A 23,030-nucleotide genomic window follows, 5' to 3' on the forward strand; every position below is an offset into this window, starting at 1 on the left:
GAGTTGAGAGTGTCAATGATACGTTTTGATTCGAGGCACACTTGATGCAAAGTTTATCCTCTCCTTTTATCCAGAGGAGGCCAATTTTAGTGCTGTTGATACACCACCAATTTCACAAATCTCCAAGCATTAGTTTGAAGCCTGTTGTGCCTTGACGTCTCGGTTACATCATTAATTTAATTTACGGTGAGCCGTCCGACGGTGGTCTCGGGGTTCTCTGACCGTCTCATGCCTTCACACTCCTAACACAATTTCACGGCATGACTTGGCTACAGCGGCTATGTAATGACCGTAGCAGCCAATTATGTTAAGCTATGTAGATATCCAGCTCGAGGGACTAGGAAAAATAATGTCCCGTGGTCCAGTAGTGGGTAGGCTCTGAGAAAGGTGCTCCTTACAGCAACATCACATATTATTAAGACGTCCATGCGATCATCCTTACACCTCATTTTGCTCTGCTTCAGCCACAAGACCAAATCATCGGGCTGGCCTCCCCCCTCTGGATCCTGGGGCTCCTTGCCGGGAACCCCCTATGGCTGGGACATGTGCTCTTCCAGGGACGGCCGAGACTACTTCAGCAAGTAAGTACCATCCTTCCCCAGAGGGGTGTACAACAACAGTGTCCAGGCCCAAACCACATCCCCTCCGCCCCAACAGTTGCAAATCATTCTAGACCTAATTCAAGTCCACCTCACTCAGCTATTACCATTCAATTCACTTGTTGTAGCATTATAACACGTGACACACTGTTGCTCAGTGAGTGTGCCTTACAATTTAATTAGTGAGTGTGTGTGTGATCACCTACATTAACGGTCCTGACATATACTTGAAATGAACCTCTGATCAAATTTCCCCCACATGCTTCATAGTGTGATTACTCAAAATGTCAGTTATGACAGGTGCTAGTGAACGCCTGCGCTGTAATGGAGATTCCTAAGGATTATGAGGACTAGTGTCGTGTTTTTTTAAAAGGTCCGTCGTTCCAATTTTGTCTGGAAATTCCAGACACGTCATGTTCTCCCGTGTCCTGAATCAACAGTATGCCAATGGAATACTGATTCCACCCTCCCCACACCTCCATCCCTTCATCCCTGTCTGACGTAAACTGCCTCAGTGTCTTGAATTCTTTCGGAATACTGTGGATACATAAAACACACCTTTTCTCCCCTGAGTGACGCAGGAGCTCTGAACAAGGAAAGGGTGCTGTCTCCTATCTCTAGACGTGTCACTAGCATGGAGGCTTATTTGATCCCAGTGAGAATGGGGTGACGTTCACAGAGATGACACCGGAGTGCAGATAAGGGAGCGTGACAATTGGATTTCTAGGCGTGAGAAATAAATGGATGAGGACAGGTAAACCGACGAGATTGTTCTCCTAACCTAACCTAGCACAACCTACTGTTACAGGTTTAGTAAATGTTGCTGTTCTCCTTCATGGCGAAGGGGAGTGTACGTGCTTGCCTGCCTACGTGTGTGTGTGCACGTGGGCGTGTATGTGCGAGCCGTACCATCGGAGGTGTGAGACAGCTATTAGGAGGATAATATATGGCTGGTCTCAGGGCAATATATCTGGCTTTGTGGCGATATATTGCTCTGATTTGGCCTGAGTGTAATAGATGGGTCTCCCTATTGGGCATAAAGGAGTGGATTTCAAATACATCACCCTCGCTGTGCGCTTGGGATAATGATAGTACACTGAATCCTGAATCCCAGACAGTCCACACTATTGATATTATCCTTTGATATCCAGGGAATATTAGACATTCTGGTGTTTACTGTGCCCTTGGTATACCCATGTATGGATGACCTGGTCCCGGTCTGTGTGGATCCGCTGCAACATCAGCTTTTGACCTTCCATGGCACAGATGCCAGTGAACTCTGAACTCTGACCATTTGCCCAGCTCTTGGAGATGAAACCATGATCGATATGCCTGCGTGTAGCTCACCTAGGGTACGGGACTGAACACGATTCAACAGAATACAGATTTAGGAGAGGGAGAGCCACAGTAAAGTAGTGAAGCTGTATTGAAACTAGCCCTGAGAAAATGGACCTGAACAGAAAGAGAATGGAGACGCCAACAGAGGGAATGGATTATATAACCCAGAGATACTTCATATTATCACAGAACCAATAGACATTAGTTTAGAAGCGGGATGGACAGAACCAATTGGAATAGGTAAAGAGAGGGCAAAAAACCATGAACATGGAGGATGTGGACTGTGGATATGGTGCAGTGGGTACATCAGAAGCACAAATGTAGGATGCCACACCCAATCACATCACTAATGCCAGACAGTGAACGTCAACCTTTGACCCATTGTGCGTGTGTGCGTGCGTGTGTGCGTGCGTGCGTGCGTGCGTGAGAAAGTGTGTCAGATGGTTTAGGAGTGTTATGTAGCACAGTGTAAATTAGATGTGCGAGTTATCTAAGTGGGAAGTGTCTATTTGTAGACTGCTGACCCCACCCAGATACAGGGTGCCAGACTGCTGACCCCACCCGATGCAGGGTGCCAGACTGCTGAACCCACCCAGATGCAGGGTGCCAGACTGCTGACCCCACCCGATGCAGGGTGCCAGACTGCTGACCCCACCCGATGCAGGGTGCCAGACTGCTGACCCCACCCGATGCAGGGTGCCAGACTGCTGACCCCACCCAGATACAGGGTGCCAGACTGCTGACCCCACCCAGATACAGGGTGCCAGACTGCTGACCCCACCCAGATGCAGGGTGCCAGACTGCTGACCCCACCCAGATGTAGGGTGCCAGACTGCTGACCCCACCCAGATACAGGGTGCCAGACTGCTGACCCCACCCAGATACAGGGTGCCAGACTGCTGACCCCACCCAGATACAGGGTGCCAGACTGCTGACCCCACCCAGATACAGGGTGCCAGACTGCTGACCCCACCCAGATGCAGGGTGCCAGACTGCTGATTGTTTTTATGAATGAATGACTTATAAATAAAGGTAAAATAAATCAAACATTTTACTGGAGATAATAACAGAAATATTCTGGGGCCCAATTCCAAACTGATCCCACTACCCTCTCGCCGGTTCCTCTCAGTTTTGGGACTGAAGCCAATTTTTTTTAGGCAGGGAACAAAAGAGTTTGGCGTGAGGCCTTCCCAATAGTAGGGAAAACACTGTTCTAGTCAGGAGAGTCCTGTGTCCTTCGTCTCCTGTTGGATCAGTTTGGACTGAGAAGCTGCCTTATTGAGTCTGTCTCTGATGCGTTGCCTGTTCCTGTTTCCTCTCAGCCACGTGTCCCAGAGCAGCTCCCTGGAGGAGGTGCACCGTCTGGATGGGGTGCAGCTGGTGCCCCCTGACCCCCGGCTAGTGGAGATGAGACGGGACCCCGTCCTGGGGTTCGGCTTCGTGGCCGGGAGCGAGAAACCGGTGGTGGTCCGCTCCGTCACGCCTGGTATGTATCAACGTCCCACCAATTGCCTACATCTCCCATGACCCCTCCTGGTATGTCCCTCCGCCTACATCTCCCATAATGATCACTGACCGATCTCACCTGAAGATCTCTAATTTAAAGCCATATCAATATACATGACACTCACATCAGAACAGGGCCATAGCTGTTTCATGGGATCATATCCAGATATGTCCCTACATGAAGTTTAGAAATCTACTGAACATGATATTGGTACAAAGTGTTCAAATATATTTTAGTCAATGCAAATTACATTCTAGTGTATGTGCTATGGATACCTTCACATCCTTGGGTTAATTCTGGCTTACCCATCGACCTTTCAAGTGTCGGTAACATTGTCTGTATTTTTTTTGGTTAATAACAGCAGTTCAATCGTTGTCACATGTTTGTAGTATGACATTGATGCCATAGGGCTTTTCACGCTCAGCACTTTGTTAGCAGTGGTCCTTGGCTCCAAGCACATGTCACGTCTCTATCAGCCTAGGGGGAATATTAATAATCGCTGTTTGATCAACAATACAATTCAATAACCACAATTGTCATGATCGAGTATTATTAAGGAATATGAGGGTCGTGTTAATTCTAATGAGACTTCTGGCCCTGGTGTGATGTCATCTATCTAGTCCCCGCGCATTGAATAGTCCCCGCGATATGCAACTTTTCAGGGAAGTCAGGAACCAATACACACAGTCAGTTATGGAAAGCAAAGGCTAGCTTTTTCAAACAGAAATGTGCATCCTGTAGCACTAACTCCAAAAAGTTTTGGGACACTGTAAAGTCCATGGAGAATAAGAGCACCTCCTCCCAGCTGCCCAGTGCACTGAGGCTAGGAAACACTGTCACCACCGATAAAGCCACGATAATCGAGAATTTCAATAAGCATTTCTTTACGGCTGGCCATGCTTTCCTCCTGGCTACCCCAACCCCGGCCAACAGCGCCGCACCCCCGCAGCTACTTGCCCAAGCCTCCCCAGCTTCTCCTTCACCCAAATCCAGATAGCAGATGTTCTGAAAGAGCTGCAAAACCTGGACCCGTACAAATCAGCTGGGCTAGACAATCTGGAACCCCTCTTTCTAAAACTATTCGCCGCCATTGTTGCAACCCTTATTACCAGTCTGTTCAACCTCTCTTTCGTATCGTCCGAGATTCCTAAAGATTGGAAAGCTGCCGCGGTCATCCCCCTCTTCAAAGGGGGTGACACTCTAGACCCAAACTGTTACAGACCTATATCATCTTGCCCTGTCTTTCTAAAGTCTTCGAAAGCCAAGTTAACAAACAGATCACTGACCATTTCGAATCCCACCGTACCGTCTCCGCTGTGCAATCCGGTTTCCGAGCTGGTCACTGGTGCACCTCAACCACGCTCAAGGTACTAAATGATATCATAACCGCCATCAATAAAAGACAGTACTGTGCAGCCGTCTTCATCGACCTGGCCAAGGCTTTCGACTCTGTCAATCACCGTATTCTTATTGGCAGACTCAACAGCCTTCGTTTCTCAAATGACTGCCTTGCCTGGTTCACCAACTACTTCTCAGATAGAGTTCAGTGTGTCAAATCGGAGGGCCTGTTGTCCGGACCTCTGGCAGTCTCTATCGGGGTGCCACAGGGTTCAATTCTCGGGCCGACTCTTTTCTCTGTATTTATCAACGATGTCTCTCTTGCTGCGGGTGATTCCTTGATCCACCTCTACGCAGACGACACAATTCTGTATACATCTGGCGCTTCTTTGGACACTGTGTTAACAAACCTCCAAACGAGCTGCAATGCCATACAACACTCCTTCCGTGGCCTCCAACTGCTCATAAACGCAAGTAAAACTAATTGCATGCTTTTCAACCGATCGCTGCCTGCACCCGCCCGACTAGCATCACTACTCTGGACGGTTCTGACTTAGAATATGTGGACAACTACAAATACCTAGGTGTCTGGCTAGACTCTAAACTCTCCTTCCAGACTCATATTAAACATTTCAGATCCAAAATTAAATCTAGAATCGGCTTCCTATTTCGCAACAAAGCCTCCTTCACTCATGCTGCCAAACATACCCTCGTAAAACTGACTATCCTACCGATCCTCGACTTCGGGGATGTCATTTACAAAATAGCCTCCAACACTCTACTCAGCAAACTGGATGCAATCTATCACAGTGCCATCCGTTTTGTCACCAAAGCCCCATATACTACCCACCACTGCGACCTGTATGCTCTCGTCGGCTGGCCCTCACTACATATTCATCGCCAGACCCACTGGCTCCAGGTCATCTATAAGTCTTTGCTAGGTAAAGCTCCGCCTTATCTCAGCTCACTGGTCACCATAACAACACCCACCCATAGCACGCGCTCCAGCAGGTATATTTCACTGGTCATCCCCAAAGCCAACACCTCCTTTGGCCGCCTTTCCTTCCAGTTCTCTGCTGCCAATGACTGTAACGAATTGCAAAAATCGTGAAGTTGGAGACTTATATCTCCCTCACTAACTTTAAGCATCAGCTATCTGAGCAGCTTACCGATCGCTGCAGCTGTACACAGCCCATCTGTAAATAGCCCATCCAACTACCTACCTCATCCCCATATTGTTTTTATTTACTTTTTTGCTCTTTTGCACACCAGTATTTCTACTTGCACATCATCATCTACACATCTATCACTCCAGTGTTAATTTCCTAACTTGTAATTACTTCGCTGCTATGGCCTATTTATTGTCTTACCTCCTTACGCCATTTGCACACACTGTATATAGACTTTTTCTATTGTGTTATTGACTGTACGTTTGTTTATTCCATGTGTAACTCTGTGTTGCTGTTTGTGTCGCACTGCTTTGCTTTATCTTGGCCAGGTCGCAGTTGTAAATGAGAACTTGTTCTCAACTGGCCTACCTGGTTAAATAAAGATTTTATTTTTTATTTTTTATTTCACCTATCTGCCTGACTAAATAGATGCATGAGGCAGCCACTGCCATGGATTGTATCTTGCCTATAGCAGCCTCTAAGCAATTATGAATTCTTGACAGAACAATTACCTCTTGAACTGAATCTCCACTATGTTGTATATGAGCTCACTGAAACACAGTGCTGTAGTGGTGGCTTTTCCTGTCAACTAGTGTGATAATTACAATGGCACAATGCAATTGGACATGCAGTGACACCAATCAAATTATAGTTTGTTCTCATATGACAATTTTAGTGAGGTACAGTGATTATTAGTCGGTGAGTAACACCAATCACTGATGGGTTACATGAAGGATGTTGGACAATCGATCATTTAGGTATTCCATGTTTTCATTTTATCCCAATAATCTACTGAAAGACTTGGACACATTAAACATTATCAGTCGATGTTATGAGCGTTGCTCATCCGGAGCTTAGTGTGACTACAGACTGAGACCACAAAACAGTTGTCATTCTATGACTAAGTAAGGCAGAGGGACTCTCTCTCAGCGTCTCTCTATTCTATTCAGATGTTGGGAGAGTTTCTGAAGCCCCCTACACTCTCCCGACGTCTCCTCTCCTCAGCCAGTGTCATCCATCAATCCGTTTATTCAGAACTTCACTATCACGGGAAACAGGCTTTCTTGTTGGAAAATAATTAGCGCTTTCAGAATCGGTGCAGGCATCAGGAACAAAGGCCCATCTTCATCTGTCTTGTGCCTCTACAACACAAGCAGAGAGATTCAATTGCCAGCGCCGGCTGAGAAGCTCGTAATCTCCACAGGAGAGAGTGGGACGCAGAGAGACTGTGTCACACCTGGGAATTGAGTGAACCTGAGTTTTTGAGAAAAATGTAATGAGTTCATTTTTCTTTGGTGTTAGCGGGTAGGGCTGATGTTTGAAACCAGATTTGAACCGAAGATAACGTGAACACGGAGCCTAAACGTCTCAGTGCATCAGCATTGTTTACGACAAGTGTATGTACAAATCCCTGACAACCTGTGTGCATGTGTGTGTGTGCCTGTGCATTCATGTGCGTGTGTGTGTGTTTGCAGGAGGTCCCTCGGAGGGAAAGCTGATCCCAGGAGATGAGATCATCATGATCAACGATGAGGCAGTCAGCTCAGCGCCCAGGGAACGAGTCATCGACCTCGTCAGGTAACCCTGTCTGTCTGACTTATTGTCTCTGTTTATCTAGGGTATTCAGCATGGGTAACTATGTCCAGTTGTGCCAACAGCTGTTATTTCCCATGGCCCTTCAGGCGCCAGACTTTACAGGCACTTTTTTCCTTTTGAGAAAAGAATTTCATAAACCATTATTTCTGTCACCTTACCAAAGTAGAGACGTTACAAAGTATTTGGTGATTTGATGGCTGTAATTTCCAGGACACATCCAAACCATGCCCTTAGGGGGGAACATCTTGTGTCCTGTCCTTCACGTTGTAGTTTTTATTTTGTGATTATGCTCTCAGAAATGTGTAGAGTGTAAACACGACTGACAGTTGTTGTATTACTGAGGGATGATCAGACTTTCTCAAAGGGACAGAATGTTGTTGAGCTAGCGTCTGCCTTCGGTCGTTTATGTATTCAACTCTGAAAAGTGAACATTGCATTTTCGTGACTGCATTACTTGATTGGGCATCTCTCACATATTCAGAGCCAATTATTACTGAACAAAACGCAGCCAAAAGCTTGGGTATTTATACTTTCTAACGTAGCAGACATGACATTTAATTAGAAATTGATAAATGTCAGCGTCTGAAGTGAGGCTGTGTTCTTGCCTGTTTGTTTGTGGAGACGTGAACATTTTTAATAACATCTCATCCCCCCCCAGATACCAGAATATGGTGTGTGTATGTGTCTGCGCGCATGTGTGTATGTATGTCCATGCGTGTGTGTGCCTCCAAGCATGTGTGCATGCGTGCGTGTGTGCGCGTCTGTGCCTGTGTGCGCAGGCGTGTCCCTTAGTTCATTACATTGGATTGGAAATCATTGATTTCCTGTTTACGTTGCCATTAAATTGAAGTCATTCACTGTAACTATCAGTCAATTAAATGTGCTTTTCTCCCTCCAGAAACTGTAAGGAGTCCATTATGTTGACTGTTGTCCAGCCGTACCCTGTGAGTATCATTATTTTTTGAACTGTTGGCTATGTTGTTTGTAATAACAGGATGTATGATTGCTGCACACCCGACACAGGGATTGGTTTCATTCTGACCTCCATGCTAAATCTCTCTGTTCTCAGTCGCCCAAATCAGCGTTCATCAGTGCAGCCAAAAAAGCCAAGCTCAAGTCCAATCCGGTCAAAGTGCGCTTCGCAGAAGAGGTCATCATTAACGGTCAGGTTCCGGTAAGTTCTCCTCCTGTCACATGGTTGACCGTTGAATTTATCCATTTGACCTTTGACCACCAACTGAACTGACAAAAGTGATTTGTGTACAGTTGAATCCGGAAGTTTACATACACTTAGGTTGGAGTCATTAAAACTAGTTTTTCGACCACTCCACAAATTTCTTGTTAACAAACTATTGTTTTGGCAAGTCGGTTAGGACATCTACTTCCTGTATGACACAAGTAATTTTTCCAACAATTGTTCACAGACAGATTATTTCACTTATAATTCACTGTATCACAATTCCAGTGGGTCAGACGTTTACATACACTAAGTTGACTGTGCCTTTAAACAGCTTGGAAATTTTCCGAAAATTATGTCATGGCTTTAGAAGCTTCTGATAGGCTAGTTGACATCATTTGAGTCAATTGGTAGTGTACCTGGGGATATATTTCAAGGCTTACCTTCGAACTCAGTGCCTTTTTGCTTGACATCATGCGAAAATCAAAAGAAATCAGCCAAGACCTCAGAAAAAAATTGTAGACCTCCACAAGTCTGGTTCATCCTTGGGAGCAATTTCCAAATGCCTGAAGGTACCACGTTCATCTGTACAAAAAATAGTTTGCAAGTATAAATACCATGGGACCACGCAGCCATCATACCGCTCAGGAAGGAGACGCGTTCTGTCTCCTAGAGATGAACGTACTTTGGTGCAAATCAATCCCAGAACAACAACAAGGGACCTTGTGAAGATGCTGGAGGAAACAGGTACAAAAGTATCTATATCCACAGTAAAACGAGTCCTATATTGACATAACCTGAAAGGCCGCTCAGCAAGGAAGAAGCCACTGCTCCAAAACAACCATAAAAAAGCCAGAATACGTTTGCAACTGCACATGGGGACAAAGATCGTACTTTTTGGAGAAATGTCCTCTGGTCTGATGAAACAAAAATGTAATGGCCGTAATGACCATCGTTATGTTTGGAGGAAAAAGGGGGATGCTTGCAAGCCGAAGAACACCATCCCAACTGCTTTGCTGCAGGAGGGACTGGTGCACTTCACAAAATAGATGGCATCATGAGGAAAGGAAATTATGTGGATATATTGAAGCAACATCTCAAGACATCAGTCAGGAAGTTAAAGCATGGTCGCAAATGGGTCTTCCAAATGAACAATGTCCCCAAGCATACTTCCAAAGCTGTGGCAAAATGGCTTAAGGACAACAAAGTCAAGGTATTGGAGTGGCCATCACAAAGCCCTGACCTCAATCCCATAGAAATATTGTGGGCAGAACTGAAAAGGCGTGTGCGAGGAAGGAGGCCTACAAACCTGACTCGGTTTCACCAGCTTATTGTGGGAAGCTTGTGGAAGGCTACCCAAAACGTTTGACCCAAGTTAAACAATTTAAGGCAATGCTAGCAAATACTAACTGAGTGTATGTAAACTTCTGACCCACTGGGAATGTGATGAAAGAAATAAAGCTGAAATAAATAATTCTCTCTGCTATTATTCTGACATTTCACATTTTTAAAATAAAGTGTTGATCCTAACTGACCTAAGACAGAGAATTTTTACTAGGATTAAATGTCAGGAATTGTGAAACTGAGTTTAAATGTATTTGGCTAAGGTGTATGTAAACTTCTGACTTCAACTGTATATTTGGTTCACATGAATTGTATCTACTTTGTATTTTTTTTAATAAATAAGGCTCTATTCGAATATCCACACCAGCATATCACTTCAAATGAAACGATGTATTGGGGATGCGTTCTAAATGGTGTGCTAGTATGGATATTGCTATTCACACCCCTTGACTTTTTCCACATTTTGTTACGTTACAGCCTTATTCTAAAATTGATTAAACAAAAAGTTTTCTTTATCAATCTACACCCAATACCTCATACAAAAAATGTTTTTTTGTGGTTGAATTTTTTGCACATTTATTAAACATAAAAAACAGATATACTTTATTTACATAAGTATTCAGAACCTTTGCTATGAGACTCGAAATTGAGCTCATGTGCATCCTGTTTCCATTGATCATCCTTGAGATGTTTCTACAACTTGATTGGAGTCCACCTGTGGTAAATTCAATTGACTGGACATGATTTGGAAAGGCACACACCTGTCTATATAAGGTTCCACAGTTGACAGTGCATGTCTGAGCAAAAACCAAGCCATGAGGTCGAAGGAATTGTCCGCAGAGCTCCGAGACAGGATTGTGTCGAGGAACAGATCTGGGGAAAGGTACCAAAACATTTCTGCAGCATTGAAGGTCCCCAAGAACACAGTGGCCTCCATCATTCATGAATGGAATAAGTTTGGAACTGCCAACGCTGTTCCTAGAGCTGGCTGCCCGGCCAAACTGAGCAATAGGGTTCCTCTGTGGAGAAGGGGGAACCTTCCACAAGGACAACTATCTCTGCAACACTCCACCACTCAGGCCTTTATGGTAGAGTGGCCAGATGGAAGCCACATCTCAGTAAAAGGCACATGACAGCCTGGTTGGAGTTTGCCAAAAGGCACCTAAAGAGTCTCAGACCATGAGAAACAAGATTCTCTGGTCTGATGAAACCAAGATTTAATTATTTGGCCTGAATGCCAAGTGTCACATCTGGAGGAAACCAGGCACCATCCCTGCGGTGAAGTGTGCTTGTGGCAGCATCATGCTTTGGGGATTTTTTTCAGCTGCAGGGACTGGGAGACTAGTCAGGATCGAGGGAAAGATGAACGGAGCAAAGTACAGAGAGAGATCCTTGATGAAAACATGCTCCAGAGAGCTCAAGACCTCAGACAGGGGCAAAGGTTCATCTTCCAACAGGACAACGACTCTAAGCACATAGCCAAGACATAGCAACGACTCTAAGCACATAGCCAGGAGTGGCTTCGGGACAAGTCTCTGAATATCCTTGAGTGGCCCAGCCAGAGCCCCGACTTGAGCCCGATCGAACATCTCTGGAGAGAATTGAAAATGGCTGTGCAGCGATGCTCCCCATCCAACCTGACAGAGCTTGAGAGGATCTGCAGAGAAGAACTCCCCAAATACAGGTGTGCCTGTAGCTTGTAGCATCATACCCAAGAAGAGTTGAGGCTGTAATCACTGCCAAAGGTGCTTCAACAAAGTACAGAGTAAAGGGTCTGAATACTTATGTAAATGTGATATTTCCGTTCAAATTATTTTTACCGTTTTTGCTTTGTCATTATGGTGTATTGTGTGTAGCTGGATGAGGGGGGGGAAAACAATTGAATACATTTTAGAATAAGGCTGTAACAAAATGTGGAAAAAGTCAAGGGGTCTGAATACTTTCTGTGTTGGTATACACTTGTTTAACTGATTACATCCAGACAGTTCAACAATGCTAGCAAGCAATATCAGGTAATTCCTTTGTAAGTCCTGCTTCCACCTAGAACGCAGTGAAGAACAACTCTGTTCTCCATGTTGGCTACTGTGTGTCTTGTATGTCATTCTTCTGTGTCTCCTTTCCACCCAGAACACAGTGAAGGACAACTCTCTCCTCTTCATGCAGAACGTTCTGAAGGTGTACCTGGAGAACGGGCAGACCAAGTCGTTCCGGTTCGACTGCAGCACATCCATCAAGGTGTGTGTGACACTTTGTGGAGGGGGTTGGAGTGGTACTGTTTCCATAATTACTGTGGTGAAATGGGAGGAAATTAATGGAATACGGCGTGTGGACTCAACCTTGACTTGAAATGCAAATTGCATTCTAACCATCGTACCTACACAGGGGCAGAAAACGAGAATACAAATAAAACATGTATCATTTGGTATTAGGACATTGAAATTGACCTTTGGTTATGGTGTGATAGGATGTTATCATGACCCTACAAGAGAAGCTGTCCATCAAGTGCATTGAGCACTTCTCCCTGATGCTGGAACAGCGGACGGAGGGATCGGGCAGCAAGCTGCTACTGTTGCATGAACAGGAGATGCTAACTCAGGTAGGAATTACTGTAGGCATGCTAACGCTAAGTCATTGGTTTGACCTTTACTTATCCATGAAGTCCCATTGAGGTCAAGCGACCTCTTATGTAAGGTATACCTGGCCAAGAGGGCAATTCATGACAGAGATCAATCAATGACTCAATCAACCAATCAATTTATAAAGCCCTTTTTACTAGTGCTTTGCAGTGTACACTTATGCATTTCATCTAACAAGAAGCAAATGGAGCTTCTGCTTTCTGCCATAAGTCCTAATAGTTTGAAAAAGAGCGGAAGACAGATAATCATATATGTAACTGAACTAGACACCCCTAGCCCATACCAGGAGAATCGGTCTCAGTATCTATAGCTACAGGTCCAGGTTATCAACGTCCCAGAGAGAAGAGAGAATGAAAGTCATTCATCTGTTGCTAGCCCAGAGTCACCCTAGTGATCCCATTCTGCTTCCTAAACGCACTCCCACCTCAGCCTCTTCACTTAGTAGCCTATAGATAAGAGGCAATTCTATTCCAGCACTACCCCACAATCACACTTCAAGCTTCGAGCTGAAACAGGCAAAGTACACATCGCAAATGGCACCCTATTCCCTTTTATAGGTCACTACTTTTGACCAGGGCCCATAGAGCGTCCCATAGAGCGCTGGACAAATGTAGTGCACTAGGGAATAGGGTGCCATTTGGGACATACACAAACACTTCCTGCTCAGTATTCATAGAGCGACTCAAGAACACAGCATGATTTATCAAGTCCGGCACAGTAGGGCGCCTCTGCTTTCAATGTTTTAATGAAAGTGTACTGCGATCATAGTGAGGATTCTTTTAATATGCATCACCATCATCCTGCATAGACAGCCCTGTGATGGTAAGCAATAATGGGAACAACTGACGAATAACAAAGTATTATTCTTTTCAAGGATGAAAAGAGTTATGTAATAGGTTTTGTTATGATTCTTGTAAGGGGCTGAAATCTGTAAGCTCAATGCTCAAGACGTTACTCTTAGAAAAAAAAGGCGCTGTCTACGAAGAACTTAAAACGGTTCTACCTGGAACCAAAATGGGTTTTCTAATGGGGCCAGCCGGAGCACCCTTTTGAAACCCTTTTTTTCTAAGAGTGTACCTGTGAAGGAAATAGGGAACGAGGGCAAACTACTGACCAGTGTAGCACTTACAGTATACTGTATCTCCCTCTGCGTGTCTTAATGAATTCCTGTCCCTTGACAGAGGCCAAGAACCTGTCCAATGGATGTAAATTTGCCTGACTTGTATTTGCAACAATGACTCACCCTGTCCTTAGCACTGACCTTACCATCTCATTATGTCCTCGGGAATGAATTTACCTGACCATTTTATGAAGTTTGACCTAGCACCTTGACGGATCTTGCGTTTAATGTTTTCAGTTTTTATGTGTCTCTCTTTCACATCAGTATACATTTACAGTGCAGTAAAACACTTTAATATTTTTTCTTTAACACTTTCTCAATTCCTCCCCCTCCTTTCTCACATCCTCTCGTCCTCTTTTTCGTTTCAGGTGACACAGAGGCCGGGGTCTGATAAGATGAAATGTTTCTTCAGAATCAGCTTTGTCCCCAAGGACCCTGTGGATCTGCTCAGACGGGATGCCGTGGCATTTGAATACCTCTACGTTCAGGTGAGCGCACCACAGGAGACCTGGCCCAATCATAGTGGAGCATAACACAAGACCGCACTCCTGTATTCTCAGGTGAACTTGTCTAACAAGCATTGAGACTTTAGCTTGTCAATAATGGCCTTTTGATCAATTTTCTGTACATGCATATCAAGTTCAAGGTTCCCATCCAAAATTGGTTGGTTGTCCAAGGTTTTAGGCTCATTCAGAACTTCATAATATTTTCTGTTCTCTTGGGATTGATTATTCAAAGCAATATTGCTTCTATGTTACTGACAACAATGCCGGTTTCTAGCTTGTCCTTCCTCAACTCGTAAATATAACAAAATGCATCTATTTTGAATGGATATGAGTCCACTGGTTCTAACTGTCCCTCCTGGTCTTCTGTAGAGCTGTAACGATGTGGTTCTGGAGCGCTTTGGCTCGGAGCTGAAGTACGACGCCGCGCTCCGATTGGCCGCTCTGCAGATGTACGTCCTCACTATGACGACCAGGCAGACGCAGAAGGTCTCGCTCAAATACATCCAGTAAGTTCAGCTCCTTACTGTTATTTTTTTATTTTACCTTTATTTAACTAGGCAAGTCAGTTAAAGAACAAATTCTTATTTTCAATGACGGCCTAGGAACAGTGGGTTAACTGCCTTGTTCAGGGGCAGAACGACTGATTTTTACCTTGTCAGGGAGGGGGATTCGATCTTGCAACCTTTCGGTTACTAGTCCAATGCTCTAACCATTAGGTGAACTAGGTGAACACTAATTTGCATTATTTCCATGCCCTTGAATATCAAATGCCTTCTTAATATCCAGGAAGGAGTGGGGTCTGGCCCTTTTCATCCCACCAGCAGTGATGACCAGCATGAAGGAGAAGAACATCAAGAAAGCACTGACGCACATCCTCAAAACCAATCAGAACCTAGTGCCTCCAGGAAAAAAGGTACAGTACGGATTCCATCGTCGCATCTCTCTCTCTCTCTCTCTCTCGTATGCTTAGCAGAGCTGCCCTCTAGAGGAGTGTAGCTGTCTGTTTGCTTTCTTTTTTTCCCTTCATCGTCAATGATGATGTCAGTTGTGTATTTGAGACAGAGATACAGTCAAACCTATAAACAGTTAGTGTATTTTTGTTAACCCCAAGATATTTTCCTCTGGCTTTTTTCCCCCTGCAGTTGACTGCGTTGCAGGCAAAGGTGCACTACTTGAAGTATCTCAGTGACCTGAGGTTGTATGGAGGGAGAGTGTTCAAATCCATACTTTTGGTAAGACCACTAGTTGTAGCTTTCCCTATTTCAGTCATTTGTCAAATAGAAAAACAATCCGTATCCCTGTAGATATTGTTCCAAATCCATATCCTGCCTTCTCTGTTTTACACACTCTCTCTCACACACACATACACATACACACCCCTATTCAACCCCAACACACATACACATACACACCCCTATTCAACCCCAACACACACACATACACACACACCCTCACCCCCAACATACACCCTCACAGCAAGGGGAGAAGCAGACAGAGGTGACCTTGCTAGTGGGGCCCAGGTACGGCATCAGTCACGTGATCAACACCAAGACCAACCTGATGGCCCTGCTGGCAGACTTCAGCCACGTGAACCGCATTGAGATCCTCACAGAGGATGATATCAACGTCCGCGTGGAGCTACACGTCATGGATGTCAGGGTAAGGAGTGGTGCCTGAGGTGTCGAGTTGACACAGTTAAGTGAGTGGCTTGAGGCTTGGACGGCAGATAGACTAGCAGTTAAGCGCATTGGACCAGTAACCGAAAGGTCGCTCATTCAAATCCTGAGCCGGCAAGGTGGGAAAATCTGCTGTTCTGCCTTTGAGCAAGGCAGTTAACCCCCAACAACAACTGGTCGCCGATGACGTCGATTAAGGCAGCCCCCCAAACCTCTCTGATTCAAGGGGGTTGGGTTAAATACGGAATAAACATTTTGGTTGAATGCATATTAGTTGCGCAACTGACTAGGTATCCCCTTTCCCTAAAAATCTACAGATACCCTAAGGCATCATGCCCTGGTCAATATTAGCTTGCTAATAAGTAGAAAAAACAGTTTGTACATAAATGCTATTCTTGCAAGACCACATCCTTGTGTTCTGTAATGTTTTTCTTTCTTTATGTTTGATCTGAAGCCCATCACGTTGATAATGGAGTCTAGTGATGCCATGAACCTGGCGTGTCTGACAGCAGGGTACTATCGACTCCTAGTGGACTCTAGGAGATCTATCTTCAACATGGCCCACTGCAACAGCATTGCTGAAGAAATGGGTTCGTTAACCTAGTACTATGCGGTGTGTGTGTGCGTGTGTGCGCTTCTGTATACATGTCTATTATATCCAGTATTTTGTCAAATTGTTGAAGTGAGTTCTTCTATTAAACAACAGATCAGGACAATCTTCTGGAGTGGCCGTACAGCACTTCGTTAGGCAACTGTGAGAACCCCAATGCTGCCGGCCAGGACGAGCGTTACAGCAATGACATGGACTTCTCTAACAATGGAGGGAGAGAGAACAACATCTCTCCCTACGTCCCCGAGCCCCAACACCATACCCTAACCCTGCAGCAGAACGAGAGGCCATCGGAGGGGCGGAGGAGTCCCCAGCCCCCACCTCTCCCCCCCGCCAGAAACAAACCCCAAGACTCCCCCCGGAGCGCCAAGGTCTCCTTCATCTTCGGAGACCCCCCTTTCAACACTGTGAACCCCAAGAACTTAGGCTACGAGCGCCTGATGGATGAGAGTCCCGAGGTGCCCGAGAACAGGCCCATAGCCTACTTGCACAACATCAACAACACAGGGGACTTCAGGACCCAGGTGCCTGTGCCCTTCCAGTTCGCCGACGGCAGTTCGCATGTGGTCTACAGCAACATCGGTGAGGAGCTGGTGGAGGAACCGTTGCTAAGGGACCTTTGTTATGCAGACACCACGGATGACGCCGAGGATGAGGACGACGCCAGCTGTGAGGAAGACTCTACCGGAGGGGGAGGGGGGGAGGATGGCGGCAGAGGTGGAGGGGGCGGCACGACGGTGGCAAGCAAAGCCACGTTCCTCACCCTCTCGGGCTCCAGCGATGACATCATCGACCTGACCTCACTTCCTCCCCCCGAGGGGGGCGATGACGACGATGATGATACTGACGGCGTCCTCCATTCGCTAAATCTCGCCATTGCCGCCCCGCCCCCGGGGTTCAGAGACAGTTCTGATGAGGAGAGCCCCGAGGGTCGCCCTTTGGCCACTGCCGACAACGATGACATGCCCGTGTCGCTGATCGACGCTGTCCCCACGGGGTCGCATGGCGAGGGGAGCGGCGGGGAAAGGAGGCTGGAGGATGCCATGGTGACAACCCTGCAGGCACTGGAAGCCCTGACCGTGTCCGAGGAGAGGCCACACCCACCACGCCCACAGCGACCACAGCCCAACAGTAACCCAGGTCTTTAGTACTACCATAATTATGCCAACATCACTTATAGTTTACAGCTTACAGCTGTTGTGCATACAGTGTCATGGCCTCGCTCTAGTTTTGGTTTTTCATTGTTCACTGTTGTGCTTTGTGATCAGACCTGGCCCAAATTAGGATGTCTTCAAACTATATGTTGAACTTTGTTTAAAGTGATATAATAGAATTATATTACTTTTATGTAGATAAGGTTGAAAGAAGCTCAAATTATATATTTTTCTTCTCTCTGGCTCACATAGGTGTGCATATGTCTCGAGCTTTCAGTCCTGAGTCTTCCTCTGACTCAGGCAACGAGACCAACTCCTCAGAGATGACCGAGACCATGGAGCAGGCCGCCGCCCACAAACTCATCAACGAGAACCACAGGCGCCTCCTTATCGCCACCTCCGAGGGCTACCAGCCTCTGACGGAGGAAAAGACAGACTTCCCTGTCTCGCCCAGAGTGGCCACCCAAAAGAAAGCCCACAGCCCCTCCCACCATCGAGACGGCGGGCCGCAGTTGTCCACCACGCTCCCTAAACAGACCCTCCATCCAGATGGCATAGAGCTGGATCCAGAAACCACTGATTCTCTGACTAACCTCTCTTCCGGCTTCAGCAAGCGACCCAACTCCGTGGTTGTTGGAGGGAAAAGGCTAAAAAAGTTGGCCGACACCAACGGGAAGTTCAACACGTTCAGTACCAGAGACGGCCACAGGGGGAGCCAGCTGGATGTGGAGCGTACCTCGTTCTGCGAGAGGTTGCAGAGAAGGCCGCCTCTTCCTCTACCAGAGAATTCCATCTCCATCATAGCGGAGAACCTGGCGGTGAACAGCCTGCCGAGGAGTCACCGCAGGCTGCCGTGCCCCCCTCCCCCACACCCTGAGCAGACAGAGCCTGAGGAGGAACTTGGGGAGGCTGCAGGGGGGGACACTGGAGCGATGGGAGGCCAGGAGGAAGAGTACCTGGGGGGAGCGGCAGGTCCCTTCCCCTCCTCCCCTACCAAGAATCCCCGGGACCCCCCCGGTAGACAGGGAGATGCCCCAGGGGAGCAGCTGCAGCAAGTGAGGCAAGGGGTTGCCCGGCTGTGTGAGTACCACCTAGCCAAACGGATCTCGTCCCTTCAGAACGAGGCCCACAACTCCCTGCAGGGCTCCCAGTGCTCATCACTGGACGCGGGCTGCAGCACGGGGAGCAGCGCCTGTGGCACCCCAACGGATTCGCCCCTCTGTGCCCCTGACGGCAACCACCATCCACTCTCCGAATCTTCCACGTCCCTCAGGGTTTTCACCTACGAGGACAAGGCTCCCCACGGCACCCTGGGACAGATCCCTGGGGGCAGGGACCTCCACCCCCAAGCAGACCCCACACTCCTGCGGAAGATGCTGCCCAACATACACCCTCCTGGGTCAGACACCAGCAGAGAGGGTTCCCTCCGGTCGGCCAAGATGAAAGAAACCACAGGTAGTACAGCTAGAAGGAGTAACCTTCAAAATGATCTGCATGCCAAGACAGCCTGTGTAAGGGGTGCTAACCCCAAGGAAGGGAATGAGTCCTATAGGCAGCTCATTAACTACCTGACAGTGAGCCAGATGCACCAGGGAGGCAGGTTGCACAGTGCAGGCTTGGGAGGGGGAGTCAGGAAGGACACTAGGAGATATATTACCAGTAATCCCCAACTGATAGAGATGGTTAGGAGTAAAGGGAACACCATTCACCGCTATCCCTGCATGCCCTCCTCATCCTCCTCACCCTTCCTCAGCCCGAGTCTAGTGAACCCCAATGCAGCCACCTCACGGGGTGACAAAGGCTCCCGACCGTATCACTCCGCCACGCTGCCCACTAAATTGAAGAGCAATCCTGACTTGCATGCTCAGAGACCCGCTGACAGTCTTGAAGTAAGGCCCAGTGGCACAGAGAGGAGGAGCTCCTTTTCGGGCCTTGAGAGTGAGTTAGAGAGGGGCGCCATTGACCCTGAGGTCGAGCGGTTCCTGTCCCTGAGGGACAGCATCCATGGAGGGGGTGGGGGCAATGTCCACAGGCCCCCCTCCAGAGCACGGAGTGTGATGTCCCAAAGCGGTGCCAGCATCTGTGGCCCAGAGGACTGGCTCAGGTCTGACTGCAGGACAAAGCATGCGGTCCGACAGGCTCTTAACGATTCTCTCTGTTTCTCTACTGCCCCTAGTGTAGCTCGCACAGAGCAGCTGGGGACGTCACTGGGAGCGGAAGCAGGAGATCACCCATCCGCTTTCACTAAGCAGGCCAGAGCCTGTGCCACGGCTCCACCTCCTCCTCCTCCACCACCTCCACCACCTCCCCTACCAGCCAACATGAGCACCCACAACTCCACTGTGCCAAAGCAGGAGTCCACCGTCACATACAGACAAAACCACATCCAGTCAGTCACAGCCAGCCTCCACCACCAGTGCGAGCCCAATATGAACAGCCTCCAGCGGGGCAGGGACTCCAGTATGAACAGCCTCCACCTGGGCAGGGAGCCCAGCACCAACAGCCTCCACCTGAGCAGGGAGCCCAGCACCAACAGCCTGCAGCGGGGCAGGGAGCTCAGGCGGAGCACCAGTAATGTAACTGCGGGCTCCGGGAGTGTGGAGGTGCTCTTTGACAAAGGCAGAACCAAGTGCCAGCAGCAGCAAGGACAAGTTGACCCCAAACTACAAAGGAGACCGACAAGGAAGAGGCTGTCGAAGAGCTACTCACAGGGCTCGGTAGCGTCCACCTGCTGGTCGGCTGGGGGCAGAGACAGCCGGAGGGCCTCAGTGATGTTCCCCTTGCAGAAGGACACCAAGCACATGAAGGGCTCGCAGAAGCTGGACTCGGGCAGCCCCTGGAGGTGCCACGGTCCCTTCAGCTACTGCTTCTTCAAGAGGAAGAGCCAGGCGGAGGAGGATGAGGTAGAGGGGGGCGAGAGGGACGAGAGGGGCGAGAGGTCGAGGCGCTGCCGTGGCGGGGAAATGGAGGAAGCAGCGTCTATCTACGGCCCGGCCACGGACGCAGCAGGCGACCAGATCTACAGCGAGGTCCTGACCAACATGAGCTTCAGCGACCGGCTGTCGCGCATCAACACACTCAAAGACCGCATGTACGTCTTCCCCGTTGGCTTCTCGGACGTACACCGCGACGCCAGCGAGCTCATCGCCCTAGTGCGCTCAAGCGTAGGCAGGGGGGACCGCAGCGGCCAGGTGCCACAGATCACAGCAGACCTGTCCCAATACAAGCAGCTACTATCCATCGAGTCTAAAGAGCTGGGGAGAGCATGTCGCAGGATGGCCCAGGCCCACGGCAGCCCAGAGGAGATGCTGCTGGCCATCACCTGCAGTTTCCAGGTGCTGTGCTGTCTGTCTGAGGCCTGCATGTGCCTGGTGAGGGGCTTGGGGGCATCAGCCGCCCAACAGCAGAGGGAGGTGGTGGCCAAGGTGGACGAGCTGGTCATGAACTACATCTGCCTGCTGCGCGCAGCCGAGGTGGCGTCCATCGGAGCGCCCAGCGACCACAGCGTCAATGCCCTGGTCCGCCATTCCAGCACCATGTCAGCCATCGCCAACGCACTCACCCGCTCCCTCAAAACGCTGCTTAGCAAGTAGTAGGACGCCCAGCCGGCGGCACCGTCTTTTAGTGTTATGTACATTATACAAAGCCATACAAGTCCAGACCTTTGTAATAAGAACTGATGTTATTATAGACACCCTTCTTCCTGTGTACAATTTATTTTCCATGTATATAATGTACATACAGTACATATGATACACTATATGAATATATAAATTACTAAAGACATTTTGAGAGGTAATTGGGAAGACATGTACTCTTTAATGTGATATTGACGATGCAGTTATAGGTTGCAATGTGGAGAGGATTGATGTACCATAGCACTGAAATTGCACTGCATTTAAAACTTCTTAGTGTAATTTCAAAATTATTTTGACATGTTTTTTTAAAACAAATACAGAGGGCATAAAATTATAATGAAAAGACATAAAATATGTAAGCAAGTATCTTATTAAAGCGCTTTTAAGTCGATCAGGCAGTGTGTAATGTTTAATCATTTTTTAAAGTTCTTTCATTGTATGCATTTTAATATGATCCTCTCTGGACTCAGTGGTGTCCTTCAACATCTACAGTTGAAGTCGGAAGTTTACATACACTTAGGTTGGTGTCATTAACTCGTTTTTCAACCACTCCACAAATTTCTTGTTAACAAACTATAGTTTTGGCAAGTCAGTTAGGACATCTACTTTGTGCATGACACAAGTAATTTTTCCAACAATTATTTACCGACAGATTATTTCACTTATAATTCACTGTATCACAGTTCCAGTGGGTCAGAAGTTTACATACACTAAGTTGACTGTGCCTTTAAACAGCTTGGAAAATTCCAGAAAATTATGTCATGGCTTTAGAAGCTTCTGATAGGCTAATTGACATAATTTGAGTCAATTGGAGGTGTACTTGTGGATGTATTTCAAGACCTACCTTCAAACTCAGTGCCTCTTTGCTTGACATCATGGGAAAATCAAAATAAATCAGCCAAGACCTCAGAAAACAGTCTGGTTCATCCTTGGGAGCAATTTCCAAACACCTGAAGGTACCATGTTCATCTGTACAAACAATAGTCTGCAAGTATAAACACCATGGGACCACGCAGCCATCATACCGCTCAGGAAGGAGATGTGTTCTGTCTCCTAGAGATGAACGTACTTTGGTGCGAAAAGTGCAAATCAATCCCAAAACAACAGCAAAGGACCTTGTGAAGATGCTGGAGGAAACAGGTACAAAAGTATCTACATCCACAGTAAAACGAGTCCTATATTCACATAACCTGAAAGGCCGCTCAGCAAGGAAGAAGCCACTGCTCCAAAACCACCATAAAAAAGACAGATTACGGTTTGCAACTGCACATGGGGACAAGATTGTACTTTTTGGAGAAATGTCCTCTGGTCTGATGAAACAAAAATGTAACTGTTTGGCCATAATGACCATCGTTATGCTTGGAGGAAAAAGGGGGATGCTTGCAAGCCAAAGAACACCATCCCAACCGTGAAGCACGGGGGTGGCAGCATCATGTTGTGTGGTTGCTTTGCTGCAGGAGGGACTGGTGCACTTCACAAAATAGATGACATCATGAGGATGGAAAATTATGTGGATATATTGAAGCAACATCTAAAGACATCAGTCAGGACGTTAAAGCTTGGTCGCAAATGGGTCTCCCAAATGACCCCAAGCATACTTCCAATGTTGTGGCAAAATGTCT

General features: G+C 47.3%; 1 protein-coding gene across 1 annotated transcript; it reads left to right on the plus strand.

Annotated features, from left to right (window-relative positions):
- The first annotated feature begins 456 nt into the window (after positions 1 to 456).
- On the plus strand, positions 457 to 21,363 carry LOC120033211 (FERM and PDZ domain-containing protein 4-like). The gene is made up of 15 exons (XM_038979495.1): positions 457 to 581; positions 3,260 to 3,423; positions 7,427 to 7,529; positions 8,446 to 8,491; positions 8,617 to 8,721; positions 12,196 to 12,303; positions 12,533 to 12,664; positions 14,193 to 14,312; positions 14,700 to 14,836; positions 15,117 to 15,243; positions 15,473 to 15,562; positions 15,807 to 15,989; positions 16,461 to 16,596; positions 16,713 to 17,756; positions 18,023 to 21,363. Exons 1-15 carry the CDS (start codon positions 544 to 546, stop codon positions 21,361 to 21,363), a joined length of 5,874 nt encoding a protein of 1,957 aa, XP_038835423.1. The 5' UTR covers positions 457 to 543.
- Positions 21,364 to 23,030: the final 1,667 nt, after the last annotated feature.

The sequence above is a fragment of the Salvelinus namaycush genome, chromosome 40 (genome assembly GCF_016432855.1).
Source record: "Salvelinus namaycush isolate Seneca chromosome 40, SaNama_1.0, whole genome shotgun sequence".
NCBI lineage: Eukaryota > Metazoa > Chordata > Actinopteri > Salmoniformes > Salmonidae > Salvelinus > Salvelinus namaycush.